Source organism: Epinephelus fuscoguttatus, linkage group LG18 (assembly GCF_011397635.1).
Source record: "Epinephelus fuscoguttatus linkage group LG18, E.fuscoguttatus.final_Chr_v1".
NCBI classification, from domain to species: domain Eukaryota; kingdom Metazoa; phylum Chordata; class Actinopteri; order Perciformes; family Serranidae; genus Epinephelus; species Epinephelus fuscoguttatus.
The window spans coordinates 13,641,520-13,656,336 of record NC_064769.1 but is presented as its reverse complement, the minus strand read 5'-3'; the positions used below and the strand labels follow the sequence as shown (position 1 = coordinate 13,656,336).

Genomic DNA, 14,817 nt, shown 5'->3' with positions numbered 1-14,817 from the left:
CTCAAAAGGCCAAAGTCCAAGTGAAGTCACAAGTCTGTAATGTTATAGTCTTTTTTGATTCTGTCGAGACCAAAGTCATCAAATTTGTGACTTGAGTCTGATTCGAGTTCAAGTCATTCGGCTCGAGTCCACACCACTGGTACTTTTTCTTTTTAAATACTACGTGATGTGGCTCCTGTCGTGGTAGATTTCAGCTTTAGATTTTTTAAATTCCTTAAAATAGACAGCACATGTACAGTAGACATATTTATTGATAGATGACACATAGACATCAGGAGCAGACTTCACTGACTCTGCCCCAACTCTCTTCATTCTACATTTAGATGCAGAGTTATTACACATACAGATACACATTTAAAAGCCCAGTGAAAGGCTGGCAGTTTAGGAACGGTCTCATACAGTGGAGCACTTTCACCTCAGTTGAGCCTCCACACACAGGCTCGGCTGTTCTGCCTCCTGTAGCTCGGAGGCTGCTGGGCTCCAAATATACAGTTCAAAAAAGCCTCCAGCACAAGTTCTCCTTGTCCTCTTCCAACCCGAGACTCCAGAACTGCAACCTTTTAGTATATAGAAGGCTCTCCTTGCATTGCTAATGTTGATGAGTAACAATATTCTGTGTGAGTTTACATAGAGGCGTTGGATAGAGGAATAAATGATGCCAACTGCTGATTTTTTGTGATGTGGATCAATAGTTTGCCAGCAATAAACAAAGCAGAAACAATATGACACAAAGACACAGCATACTGAGACAGTTATTGTGTAGCTGCTGGTACTTGGAATATTGCATATATTTTTGGAGTACAGTATCTTCACACAGTCCTTTTCCTCTCATTCTTTAGTGTCTGTCTCCCACGACGACCAATAACCCCATTAAGTGTTAACATAAGCTGCCAGCTGGTGTCACATCTTTTTCCAACATAGCAACAGCCAATTTGGCATTGTGCAGTCAGCAGTGCTTTGTGAGAGGCTACAAGCGCCTGTTGCTCCACAGCGTGGAAATAAAAGTTCTTGACAACACACAACCAGCTGAATACTTGTCTCCAACTTGTGTTTATCATCCTCTTTGTCCTGAAGCTTCATCAAAGTTTCAGGCAAGGCTGCCCTTTAAAGGAGGGTGCAATCATTGGTGCTTCTGCTTGATCTTACACAGCCTTTATCCAGAAATGTCTCTCCTTGTTCGAGCTGGCCTCTGTTCTGTCTGGCACAGAGGGACAACCTGTAGCACACTGCTGTCACACATGAGACGAAAGGCAGCAGCTGTCACACGAAGGACAAAAATCTCTCATGTCTAAACAATTCCCAGACTTGTGACCGCACACACACTTCTCATACAGCATTGGTGTGTGGTGGCTCTGTTGAGTCTGCCATTGAGGTTGTGTGTGTCGTGCTGGTGTCCATCATGCTGAGCTTCTCTGTCCCGTTCCTTGGTTCTTCTCTCCGTCGTCCCCTCCGCCAACACAATCTGCATCTACGACTGACAGAGACGTCAACATGTTATCATATCTTTTAGATGCAGCAGTATTGGCAAAACTTATTGTTCAGTAATCACGCTTTCATTCTGTCTAAGAAGACAGTACATAACAGCAGTTCCCAAAATGTCAAACTATTCCTTCAAGTAGGCTACATTTTACACATTGGTAGATCTTTTTTTTTCTCCCCTACAAGCACAATAGCTTACTCTGAACAAATGCAGATGAACACAATGACAAGAATGAGGAAAACAAGTCCCGCGATGACGCAGGCAATTATGATTTGTCGTTTCTCTCCTATCCTCCAGTCTAGGTCCAGATATTCACACCTGGAACCGATGTAACCACGCTGACACCTGAGAAAGAAAAGAAAGACTCCTTTTATGTAAAACACAATCAAACAATGCTGACTCTTTTATCTGTTCTCATTGTCATTTTCCTCTGCTAAGCTCCTAACTTTAATTTCTCCTTCCCCTTCTTTCTTAGTCACCATTATCTCCATCTTTTTGCAGCTGACGTCTCTCACCTGCAAGACGGCGCCTTCTGTTCTTGAATGTAACGACACTCCCCGTGGATGCAGTAGCTTGTCAGTTCCTCGGGACATTTTGAGAAGTGGCCACCCCACTGCCCCGTGTCTGTTGTGGCTGTTGTGTCTGCTGGACAAATGAAATGACAGCATTTGAAAATTTGTTTCATCATTTCGTGTTCAGATTATTAATTCAATATAACAACATTTCACTGCCTGTTAAAGTTTGCAGCTATATAAACTAATGGACAGTCAAAAGTAAGAGTTTCTCATTTGGTGTTCAAACGAATAGTTAGATATTTTGTCTGTATTTGCTTTGTTGCTGAGAGTTAGATAAGAAGATTGATACATATGATGTGTGTATCATCAATACTGGGCTGGCTTATATCGAAGATACAGACGGCTTAACTTAATTTAGCTTAGTGTAACTTAGTTTTGCATAGAGACCGGAAACAGGGGGACAGCTAACCTGAATGTCTGTCTGAATGTAACAAAATCCACCTACCAGGACTTCTAAAGAAACTTCTAACAAATGTAACTGTGATCTCTTATAGTTAGTGAGAAAAAAATGCAATCAAATTACAGTAAATTTAGGTAAAAAAAAAAAATCATATAGAGAGTATTTTGTTGCTTCTGTTGCATCTTTTCACTGTGCAGGATTTCGTTCTTTTGGCAAATCCTGACAATGCAGACCAGCAAAGCTGTGGAAAAATCTGTGTGAAACACTATCAGGACGAGGAGGGCTTCCAAGGAGCTCTCTCTCTGTCAAGACAGGCTCCTTCATTTGGCAGCATGTGCTCAGATTTTGAGCTTGGTTTTCATTTGGTTCTCATTTGAATTCAAATCAACACAACAGGCGCCGACCACACCAAGTCAGGTGGCCATGTCATCGGACATGACTGCCTTTCGGTGGTGGAAATTCAACAACATTTCCCTCTCAAATCAGAAAAGAGCTTTAATATTTATGTATCGTGTAAAGCCAAATTACCAGCGGTGAAAATGCTGTCAACATCAAAATGCTTGTTGTCAAGCCTGAGGTAACATTTAAAGGTAAGTTAACATAACTGCAAGTATGTTACATTACTTAGACTAAAGTAATTAAAATAATTACAATACTTACATTACATTTTTAACAGGCTAACTAGTAACCTGTAACCTATTATATTTCAAGGGTAACCAACTTTTGTCAAGAAGGAGAATGTCAAACTATTTCTGTAACTGTGTCACGTTCTGTCAGCTCGCTTCTTTGACACCCTTAACCTCTGGTATGGCCTGATTTATAAATAGACTGTTTGCAATATGATCCTGAGTGGAGTCCTGATGAATCATCGCCAGGAAAAGCCTGGTGTCATCAAGGTCTCGTTAACCACGTGTCTCTATTATTACAATTCCATATTAAATGAAACGCATGCTGAGGTGGGATAAAGTTACAGTACAATTCCCGTTCTCCCTGTCTGAGTCTTCCCACTCTTCACTCTAAGCTAGTCCACAAAACACACCCTAACACAGCTGCCAGTGGGCCATAATGCTGAACTTCTGACCCCCAACGTTATACATGGTGCCTCTTATACTACAGGCCGCCACTATCTTTACAGCCCATTATCTTTGAAAATGAGCTCGTAAAAGAATACTGCTGTTCAGGTGACATCAATAAGAGCGCTTCGGTTGTTAGCTGAAATGAGATCCGGCTTGCTGCCACGATCATTGTTGAGGAGGAAAATATCCTGTTACAAAGTTCAAAGGAAAATTTTGGAAAATATGTAGGCCTATTTGCTTTGTTGACGAGAGTTAGGGACTGTACTTAACTTGTCAGAGGATCGGGGTGGCTGGAGTGTGACTTTGTTGTTGTTTTGTTTGTTTGTTTATCTTGGCCCTCCCCAGAGCTACAAATATTTGTTCTTAAGCATCCCTGAGTGACTGGGGAAATGCATGACCCTCGCTTCAGGTGTGGAGACAATTAGCAAACAGCACAGGAATGAGAGTTATCACCAAAACAAACCGTTTGTTTCTAAAGCAAAATCCTCCATAAAAATCACATCATCAGACAAGCTGTGTGTGCACTTCAGCATAATGAGTGCCTGACAGCCACTCACAAAGCTAGCTTAATTTTTATAAGCCTACACATCACACACATTTTTTTAAAAAGAAAACATGCTTTTCAAACCCACTTGCGAGTAGAGTTGCAACAGTATGAGATTTTCATTGCACAATTATTGTCTTATGTCCGATTATTGTTTCGGCGTATCACAGTATAACGAAATAATTAAAGTGAATGTTGACACAGCATTTACATTAGTGTCATTTTTATCAGTTACAATGAAATGAAAACAGAAAGTTTCTTTTTAGGTTGAACAAACATTTAATTCTAATTGAATGGGATAATGATAACCTTTAACTTGAAAATCCCTCTCCTAAGCCAAATCAAAAAACATATGTCCCTCCGCAGTGCTTGAAAAATTATTTGAAGTGCCTTCCCTCTTTTGCACCACCCCCTCTCCTCTAACAAGTAATGAACAGTCCCTTAGCTTAGATGAAAAGACTGATGTTAGCTAATGTCTTCAGTAAATATGAAGCTAATACCAGCAGAAATTGTTTAGTGTAGTTTTGCTCAGCAGGGGAAACAGCTGGCCTGGAAAGGAATAAAAATGTCCATCGATGGGTAACTAAAATGTTATTTCTTGTCTTTAATTGACCAAACCGTAGAAAAAAACTGTAAAAAAAAAAAAAAAAAAAAAGACATGTTGTGGTTTTCGAGGAAGTTGAGTGATAATGAATTACCCATCTTTCCAGTTTTTCTGCAACACTAAGCTAAACTGCTGCTGTTGCAACTTCATATTTAGCATAGTCAGCATGTTCAGAGTGGTTTAGCTTCTAATCTAGATCTCGACAAGAAGGCAAAGAAGCAGATATCTTAAAATGTTGAACTATTAATTTGTTTTAAGTTCATTTGTTGAAGCAGCTTCTGAATCACTTGTTTTACTGAAACAATATAGTTTTCTCCTTCAATGCAGGTAATGAGGAATTCAATTACAAGTACTATAGAGTGAAATAAGTCTTAAAACCCAGAAATGATTTAGCATTTTAGCACTCCCCGTTCCCTCATCTCAACGTCAGTAGGTCTTTTAAATATGTTTTTGTTTAGATGCCTTAAGTAAAGTCTGTGGATCACACAAGCTTTAGAGACTAAAACATTTTGTTCTACGCCATAAAATATGCCAGTAAATACCCCACTTGTGAATTTTGAGGCTTTTCTGTGTCTTAAAAATGGCAGTTGCTAACAAGTGGCTAAATGAGACTGCAGAATGTCATCACAACTAACACTGCTGTACAGCCTCGCTGTGTAAAGGACGTCAGGCCATGTGGTGTAGTTTGTTTATAACCTAATGTTAGCTTCTTATCTCTGGTGGTGCATTTGTGCTTCAAAAGTTAAAATAGTGATGTTCATTTGAGAGGGTTATCTTGCGAAACAAAATGTGTAAGTATCATATGTTTGTTTACAACAGGGCCTTTTTTCTGTAATAATCCAATATCTGATTAAATAAAATCCTATTGGACTGAACCACACACAGTTAATCACTCAGTACTACTCTCTACATTGTCTAAATTCAAACTCTCTGTCAACGTACTGAATTGGATTCAGTCTTACTTGATCGCTCTCAGTGTGTCAGTATAAAGGATAAAACGTCATCTCTAAAAACCTGTGTTACAGGAGTGCCACAAGGTTCCATCTTAGGACCATTGTTGTTCAGTGCATACATCAATGACCTCCCAACTGTGTGTGATGGTGTGGAGATCCTGATATATGCAGATGACACAGTCTTATATGTACATGGGAAAGACCCTGATGAGGTAACTAACAAATTATCATTAACTATGGAGAGGGTTGTGAAGTGGCTCAGTTACTCATGTCTTACTTTGAATACTGAGAAGACTGTGACCATGTATTTTAGGAATAAACAAAGACAAACGGCTTTTCCAAATATTTATGTAAATGGACAAAAGATTACAAATACTAATGAGTAAATACCTGGGTGTCACTTTAGATCCCACTCTTACATTCAGAAGGCATATTAAAAATTTGTGCCATGTATTGAAATATAACATAGCTAACTTTAGACATATCAGGAACTCGTTAACAGTTGAAGCCTCTGTGACATTTTTGAATGCTATGATTTTATCTTATTTTTATCATTATTGCACATCATGTTGGTCTCAAGCAAACAAGACTGTCTTAAAACCAATAAGCTCACTTCATGATCAAGCCTTGAAAGTCCTGAATAGCAAATTAAGCCAGTGTGGGTATTTTATGGGTTGTTTGTGGAGATGTTGATGGATTTTGTCCTGTGTTTTATTGTCTTTGTTCACCTGCCCAGGGACTACAGATGGAAAGTAGCTAGAAGCTAAATCTGGTACAAAACATCTTTTTTCTTTGTGAGATTAATGTACTTTGTGCACTGTCCCTGTTACAAATAAATTTAATAAACTAAACTAAACTAAAAAACTAAACCAGGATGACACTAATTTCCGCTTTGGCCTACAGAAAAATGTCATCCCTTGAGCACTCTCTCTGTTATTAGATTAAATAGCCTACAGCAGAGTTAGTTGATCCAGCCTCCGCCTAAAGTTGATGTATCTTTCAAAGACACAGAGAAGTCGCTCCAACAGCTGGTGAAATTAACTGCCCATTTTTTCCCCGTTAAGTGTTTCAATGCGTAGTTGTGTTTTCATGTTTACATCCACATCTGTGTTTTATTCTTCCATTAAAACCTCCACCTTTAAACTTCAAAGCAACCATTTACAACCCCCGCCTCCTCCCAATACCTACCTGTGCAATTGTCTCTGTTGCCATGGTGATGACAGTGGGACACAGTTCGATTGGCAGACTCGTCGGTGGCATTCCATTCTGCCAGGGAGTATTTGCATAAGGCCAGAGCTGCAGCCAGAAACACAAACAAAAAGCCGATCACACACACACACACACACACACACACACATACACACACACATACACGCTCACAACACACAAATATATCCACGTGCACAATTGTGCAAACACTTTTAACCAATTAGTGTCCACATTCGATGTTAAGTACGAGATCCACAGGAAAAAACCCATGGTCACAGTCAGAGTTATTGAAGAATAGCTGCTGAGTCATGATACCAGCCTGCCTTTTAGGGTAGGAGATTTCTCTCAATCACGCCCACTTCTGTCTCTCTCTCACACACACATTTTTACTGCACTAAACAAAATCTTAACTGCCCAGGTCACTTTTAGATCAGACATAAGTTTACCACAGAACTTAAATGTATATGGGGATATTGCAATGTGATATTTAATTCCACATTAGGGAGGCTTGTTATGACAAAAATTACTCATCACAGTGAAAATACTGCTGGTGTATTCATTTAATCGTCAGCAAACACTGGAGTCTACTGTACAAATATAGCTCCGTAGGAAGAGCACTGTCTTCTGCATTACTTTGAAGGCACATGGATGATGAAAAGGTGCGGCAACAATCAAAACACAAAATAGAATTAACTCATACAGTGCCATTTTAACTCTATGGGAAGAAAATGATAACTGGAGCACACTTTAGATTAATAATTATATGAAAACATCACTCTAACTTGTCTGTCTGAGATCATATTGAAACCAGTCCTGTGTTTACAGCCAATAAACTGAGCAGGATAAACAACAGTAAATCTTACCTGCTACTATTCCTACATAGAGTCTGTACACCTTGGCCATCTCCTCACTTGATTAAAGCACTGGTCCGACACATGAAAGCTCAGTATCATTGACAAATAGAAATGACACCAGATCAATCCTTTCTCAGAGGTCAATGACCTTTGACAAAGGTGTGGACAAGCTGTGGAAGTTCCCCAGTGCCGTGCCGTATTGTGGTCCTTCATTGATGGTGGTTAGTTTCATAGTCATCCAGGAAAGCTTGAGGCTATAACCAAGGCGCACGCACACAGATACGCACAGCCCAAAGTACCTCTCTGGACTGTGGCTGGACTGCACTACAGTGAGTGTGTGTGTGTGTGTGTGTGTGTGTATGTGTGTGTATGTGTGAGAATAGAAAAAAAGGGGTGGTACTGAAACCCAACTCTGCTCTCTGCTCCCCGCCCACACCTTTAAAGGAGAACACGACTCCATTCAAGCTATTCAGGTTATTTCCTCGTCAAAGAACAGCTGCACCTTTACACCTGACTGTCCTTTTCTTAAGAATGAAGCGAGAGGCGGAAAAGCTCGTTGACAATGAACAACAGCCAGTTTAACAACAAAGCACTTCGGGATCCATTTAGATATTTTTCATTGTGTTGTCCTCAGGTGGAACATGTAAATACTGTATATAACCTGACTTTTGCAGGTTTGCTGGTCAAAATCCAACACTGAAGCACACTGCTGGAATTCTTGCTGGTCGAGACTGGTTCCTGCGGGGTATGAGTCAGCTGGAGAAAGTTTAATGTGAAAGTCCAAATGGCTACTAAGACGAATACTTTACTAGAGTATTTCCATGTCATGCTTCAATACATTTCAGAGGGAAGTATAGTACTTTTTACTCCACCACATTTATCTGATAGCTGTATTTACACAATAAGATTTTACAAACAAATCATATTATTAGCTTATAAAATACTAAGCTTTGCCCCAGATTAAAGTACCCAACAGTATATAAATATTTAAAATTAGCTCCATTTTGGCCAGTTTCTATCCATGGATGGATTGTGAAACAGTGGGCCCCTGGGCACAGATATGGAAAAGGCCCCACTGCCTCTCTTACATAGGAGCAGGACACACAGACTGTGATGGTTTTGCATCTCTTTGTAGTCTTTATGCAGTTTTATTTGTGTCTATTTGATGTACTTTTGTGTCTTTTGAGGTTATTTGTGTCTCTTGTAAGTAATTTGGTATCTCTTTGTGATTGTTTTGTGACTTCTTGCGGTCATTTTGTGTCTCTTTGATCAATTAAGTGTCTGTTTCAGGCAATTTCCTGTGTCTTTGGGGCACTTTTGTGTCTTTTTTTGGTCATTTTGTGTCTGTTTGAGGCACTTTTCCTTTTGCGGCTGTTTGTATACATTTTGTGTCTTAGGTAATTTTTGTCTCTTTGGGGCAGTTTTGTGTCTCTTTGAAGTAATTTTGTGTGTCTTTGAGGCAATTTTGTGTCTGTTTTGGTCATTCTGTGTCTCTTTGGGGCAGTTTTGTGTCTCTTTTAAGTAATTTTGTGTGTCTTTGAGGCAATTTTGTGTCTTTTTTGGTCATTCTGTGTCTCCTTGTGGTCGTTTTGTGTATCTTTTTAGTTGCTCTGTGTCTCTTGAAGGCAATTTTGTGTGTCTTTGTTGTCATTTTGTTTCTCCTCATGGTTGTTTAATGTCTCTTCCTGGTCAATATATGTTAATTTGAGTAACATTTTTGCAGGTGATGGTCAGAGGGGGCCCTGACAATTTGGGCCCCTGGGCCTGTGCCCTGTTCAGTAATCCATCCATGTTAGGCTACAGTAAAATGCTACTTACAAATCAATGTAAAAGTAATAACGATCTTACAGTATAATATATGATAGTATAACACTCACATGGGCTTTATTTTCTAAACTTAGTACTTCAATTTTTGATACTTGAAGTACATTTTGCTGATAATATTTATGTACCTTTACCTAAGTAACATTTTCACCGCAGGGCCTTAATTAGTATAAATAGTTCTACATTGTTGTACACAGTGGTGTAGTGGAGGTATGGAGGATACTCAGGTATACGGGGTATACCCACTTCTTTTTCTATCCAGTTACAGTATACCCACCTATCAGCTAAAAAGCCATTGTAATACATAGGAGAGTATGCCCACTCCCTCATTGGTAACCTCCCCCTCTACCTAGTAGTACACCCACATCATCAATTACCACTACACCACTGGCTGTACAGTTACTTTTACCAAAGTAAAGCACCTGAATACTTCTTCCACCACTGGCTGGGCTGTTTGGGTGAAATGAAGGGTGTTACTTTTGTTCTCCAGACATGACCAGCAGATGGCACAAATTGACACTTCAATTGGATACATATTTTCAACATGTCCTGTGACACACAAAGTTATACTTATGTTTAAGTTATTGTGGTTTTTAAGTTTATGATTAAATCAACCTCTCTCATGCCTTTTCTGTGACTTAATCTGCACGTGAGAAACTCATTTGAGAAAGGGAAAATAAAATCTGAAATAACAGAATTGTCACAGTTTCTTTTCACTCAAATAATTCAACTGATGTATGAAAATGGCATTTTACTTTAAGTATTTATTTTAAGGTTAGAATGAACTGCAGCCACAGTAACTAGATGGAAATAGCTGTGTGGGAATCTCCTGTTAAACCTTGAGCATTTTACATGTTATTTAGGGTTAAAAATATATACAGAATCAATCTCTCAGCTTTCTACCCTAGACAGAGTTTCTCATTTTTACATACAGATAACGCAAAATTTCTGCATCCTGTTCTGTCTCTGTTCATTCAAATGCAAAAAGTGTCAAAATGGAGCAACATCTGACGCCTTTAGTGTGGCACACATTTGAACAAAGGTCGTTAGGAAAGGAGGCATAGAAATGTGAAAACTATTGAGACTCGTCCAAGAACAGTGTACTGAGAGGAAAAGGAAGTGACCAAGCAGAGAGCCATCTCATGACTGGCTAGACCTCCTTTAGGCTGATGTAGACTGTTTCTAGGGCGATATATATATGTATATATATATAGATATAGATATAGATATATAGAGAGATATATAGATATATATATACACACGTATATATATATCTATATATATATGTGTGTGTGTGTGTATATATATATATTACATTTTACACAGAATAAATGCAAATAAATAAACAGACTTAAATGACTGAACACACTTCAATCAAATGGATGATGTGATTCATAATATCCTATTTCCCCACTCGGGTGATTCATATTTCATTTCTAATCTAGCATAGCCTTGAGCTTGTAAATGAGGTCTGAAATCTTTCAAAGCTGAGTGAAGCCAGTGTTTCTCTCTGTCAAGTGTCTTTGCAGTTCTGAACAGGAAGACCCAGTTTCCTCTCTCTGGCTGCGCTCCTAACTTAGACTGAACATCAGGAAGCTCCAACGCTGAGAGATTCCAAGGCATAATTTAGAGCCTGGCTATAAACATCCGCTTTGTATAATCCATAGATAATCACTACATAACTCTGCCACTAATAGTAGCTTTAAAAAGTTATCAAATAAAAAGATGAAGAAGGTTTCTGTAATGCCCTTTATTGTGTTAAAAAGCAGATTTGTATGGCTATACAGTAAAGTAATAAAACAAGACATTTATCTGAAAAATAAATCATTAAAATGTGCTTTTCTTAAAAAACTAAAAGGAATTATTTTCTTCTGTGAGTGAGATGCCACAGTTGTGTCCACTTCTTCCTCCCCTGCAAAGACAGTACAAATTCTAATTATCCCTCTTTGAAATCCTGCTATAGTAATAGGTTTACGTACAAATAAAGGTTGTAAACTTTGCATATGCTCACCTTCACACTACAGCACAGGAGCGTGGTTCTCTGAAGGGGTTGCTGCCTGTGGGGACGCCGACCAGCAGGGCGTCTTTGCCTGCATTCTGCAGACAGTACTGCTGGAGCTCTGCAGCTGCCTGAGACACCTGCAACACACACACACACACACACACACACACACACACACACACACACACACACACACACACACACAATATCTATTTATATGGCACCACTTTCTGATAAGACACCATTTATAAAGGGTTTATAAGCATTTATTAATGACTTTATTATTGATTAATGAAAAATGTACTAGGGCTTTATAGATCAGTCATAATCCATTAATAAAAATAGAATTCAAAGGTCTAGTGTGTTGGTTTTAGGGGCATCTATTGGCAGAAAGTTATATAATATACAATCAAAAAATAATGGAGGTAGTTACAGTGGACTCCCATTTCGGTATTTTGACTGTGGCCATCCTGTTTTGTGTTTTTGAAGAGGCCAAGGATACTATCAACAGACAGCCAGTCACTCAAAGTGTCAAGCCCTTATTTATGCGTGACGTTAAGCCCTAATAAAATTTAAACGGCCATTGGTTTACAGTTTGTACCAGGCTATAAATAAGTTTTTTCTGCTGTAAAGTTTGAGCTTTTTAGGCATGTTAACATGAGAGTCTATGCGGATAGCCTGACTTCTGGAGCCAGCCTCACCCATTCAGAGAATTGCCATTTTTGGTACTTCTGTGTTGGCATCATTTTCCAGTCCCAAACGTTACTGCTTGCTTTACAATCAGCTGAAAATAGGAATCATTGTGTTTTTGTTGCTTTAGAATGAGTTGTTTACATCTATATACCAAGTGAGTCCTCTTCACCAGGTTGTTTCTACAGTAGCCCAGAACAGACAAATCAAACACTGACTCTAGATAGGGCCATTCACTTTTTTTGCGTTTTGCTTTGGCCACCATATTTCTCCCCTGTATGCTTAACACATTGGAGAAGTTTCAGTTTTGCAACCTCACAGCTCAATGCCACTAAATCCTACACACTGGACTTTTAATCAAATTAGAATAAATAATAAGATTCACTTTAGGGTTGCCTGAATTTAAATGCCACTACAGCATCAAACATGCTTTGTATTTTTAGCTAGCTATTTAAATATAGGGAGACCCCTCCAATGGACTGTTTGGCCACCTACCTTTGAATAATGATTTACTTACAAGATCCTTAATAAAGGGCTTAGTAACATTTGTAACTGCAGCCTTAATGTCTTAGTAGAAAGTGAGAAATACAAGACCCTTTAATAACAGCTTACTTGTAAGGAGGGGTCACCCTAAATGAACTAACGAGCTACAAGGAAAAAGCATGATTGATGCTTGAGGAGGATATTCCACAAACTGGCAACCCAAACGTGTTATTAATTGATTGTAAATGATCTATAATGCATTAGTAAATTATTTAGTTACTATCAATAAATCCATTCATTCGTGAACATAAATCATTTGTGAAGCCATATTTTTAACTGTTGTACATTAGCCTGATGTAAAACATAAATAAAGCGAACATGTAAAAGGCAGCTGAACAGAGACTAAAAAAGCCAAAAGGAGTAAAGTAAATGATAAGCAGTACTATGTAAGCAATTCATACAAAACATAGAAATAAGAGCAGCAATTAGTGCAACATAAAATAGCATTTCAACACAGAAAATATTAGTAAAACTATCAAGATTACTTAAAAGATTACAAAATATAAAATATTCATCAACATCTTCATGTCATAGAGATATCTTTGAAATATTTAGATTATGAGATGAGTCAGACCTGTGAATAATTTTTATTACATTCTACAAACATCTAAATCTGACATATGTCATATTTAAGTGCATGGAGAGAGCACATCACCACATTTTGTTTTGTTTAGTGTCTTTTGAAGTGTTTAATTGATCATCATATGCTGCAGCCACTACACTGCAATGTGAATAATTGTCAAATACGAGTATTGAATCGAAACATATGTAGTGTGAGACAGTATTGAATGACCGTAGTCAGACAAATAGGTGGCTGATAATTTAACATATTGTATAAAAGCAAACTTGTCAAGCAAACTATGACACTGTAATGTATGACACTGTAATGTGTTAATTCTAATACAGTGGGCGAGTGCGTAAATATAACAAAGTTAAACAAGTCAGGAAAAGCGAATTAGTAAACCCTAAACTCTAACATATTCTTTTCCGCCCTCTGTTGTATTTCTTTTATTTACCTTGATTCTCTCCACACTGGCCTCGAGCTTCAGTTGTTCCACCAGCCGCCGCATGTTGGATAAATTGGAATTAGAGGTCATGTTGGTGGAAATTGTTTTGGGGGGAGAGAAATTCCTTGTTAAAAAAAAAAATCCCCTTCAGTCTTTCAACACTGGAGCAGACTGCACTAATGGGCAGCAAAATGCTCGAGGAGAAAGTGTGGCTGGGTTTCTTTCCAAATGACCTCAGTCCACTTCACTAAAGGAACAAGGAGAGATGGAAGTACACTGACCTTTTGTACTTCAGAGCCTACACTCTTTTTAATAGGCCTATTTAGACATTCATTTTGAATGGAAGTCTTTTTTCAGCATTAGTGAACTTGCTCTGTGTTGCTTTTTGTTCATTTTTTTTATTTTATGATACAAAACAGTGCATTTTTCCCAGTCAAGAAACAAACAGATTCATCTTAACTTCATATAAACTTAAAACTGCACCACAGACACAGAGAAAGAGATCAAGAGAGGGAGAATAGTCTTTCTATATACAGTATATATACCAATAATACCAATTAGTGTGGAGTGGAGGTGGGTTATAAAACCCTCCAACAGCAAGCCTGCATCAGTGCTGACTTACTGTTGTTTTCGACATGGAAGACACTCTGTACAAATGTAAACTCCATGCGAACCTGCATACCTGTTCAATCATAAACTGCTCAGACTAATATAGACATTTAGTATTATCATACAGACATTAACAACTTAAAGGTTATATTGTATTTAGAATCAAAGAGTCTTTACCCATCTCTAGTCTAGAACATGGTTGACATGTTCATTTTATTTATCAATTGTCAACCACTTATTCGAGGCCAGGTTGTAGGGGCAGCAGGCCGAGCAAAGTACTCCAAACGCCCCTCTCCCCAGCAACACCTCCTCTGCCTGGGGGATCCCGAGGCATTACCAGGCCAGACGAGATGTATAATTCCTCCAGTGTGTTCTGGGTCTGCACCGGGGCCTCCTACCTGTTGGACGTGCCCAAAACACCTCTAACGGGAGGCATCCTGATCAGAT

At 38.6% G+C, this 14,817-nt stretch overlaps 2 protein-coding genes across 4 annotated transcripts; both read right to left on the bottom strand.

The window, feature by feature from the left end:
- Window positions 1-233: 233 nt before the first annotated feature.
- btc (betacellulin, epidermal growth factor family member) lies at window positions 234-8,041 on the bottom strand. 2 transcript variants are annotated; one of them, XM_049559952.1, is made up of 5 exons: window positions 7,705-8,041; window positions 6,821-6,928; window positions 1,996-2,122; window positions 1,679-1,825; window positions 234-1,474 (listed from the first exon to the last, which is right to left on the bottom strand). In XM_049559952.1, exons 1-5 carry the CDS (start codon window positions 7,742-7,744, stop codon window positions 1,327-1,329), a joined length of 570 nt encoding a protein of 189 aa, XP_049415909.1. In that variant the 5' UTR covers window positions 7,745-8,041; the 3' UTR covers window positions 234-1,326. The 2 variants fall into 2 exon arrangements, with proteins under 2 accessions (XP_049415909.1, XP_049415908.1); XM_049559951.1 differs by having other exon boundaries at window positions 1,996-2,125; window positions 7,705-8,039.
- A 3,203-nt stretch (window positions 8,042-11,244) lies between these two features.
- Window positions 11,245-13,939, bottom strand: gng10 (guanine nucleotide binding protein (G protein), gamma 10). 2 transcript variants are annotated; one of them, XM_049559956.1, is made up of 3 exons: window positions 13,771-13,939; window positions 11,531-11,658; window positions 11,245-11,451 (listed from the first exon to the last, which is right to left on the bottom strand). In XM_049559956.1, the coding sequence occupies exons 1-2, from the start codon at window positions 13,849-13,851 to the stop codon at window positions 11,533-11,535; spliced, it is 207 nt and encodes a 68-aa protein (XP_049415913.1). In that variant the 5' UTR covers window positions 13,852-13,939; the 3' UTR covers window positions 11,245-11,451; window positions 11,531-11,532. The 2 variants fall into 2 exon arrangements, with proteins under 2 accessions (XP_049415913.1, XP_049415912.1); XM_049559955.1 differs by having other exon boundaries at window positions 11,246-11,431.
- Window positions 13,940-14,817: the final 878 nt, after the last annotated feature.

What these genes read in the sequence shown, in the direction of transcription:
- btc (XM_049559951.1), bottom strand. Translation starts at nt 7,744, where the DNA reads ATGGCCAAGGTGTACAGACTCTATGTAGGAATAGTAGCAG. An exon ending in CTATGTAGGAATAGTAGCAG is followed by an intron (nt 6,929 to 7,704) that starts GTAAGATTTACT and finishes TTCTGGCTGCAG; the next exon opens with CTCTGGCCTTATGCAAATAC. An exon ending in TTCATCTGCATTTGTTCAGA is followed by an intron (nt 1,475 to 1,678) that starts GTAAGCTATTGT and finishes CGTCTCTGTCAG; the next exon opens with TCGTAGATGCAGATTGTGTT.
- gng10 (XM_049559956.1), bottom strand. Translation starts at nt 13,851, where the DNA reads ATGACCTCTAATTCCAATTTATCCAACATGCGGCGGCTGGTGGAACAA. An exon ending in CCAGTGTGGAGAGAATCAAG is followed by an intron (nt 11,659 to 13,770) that starts GTAAATAAAAGA and finishes TGTGTGTTGCAG; the next exon opens with GTGTCTCAGGCAGCTGCAGA.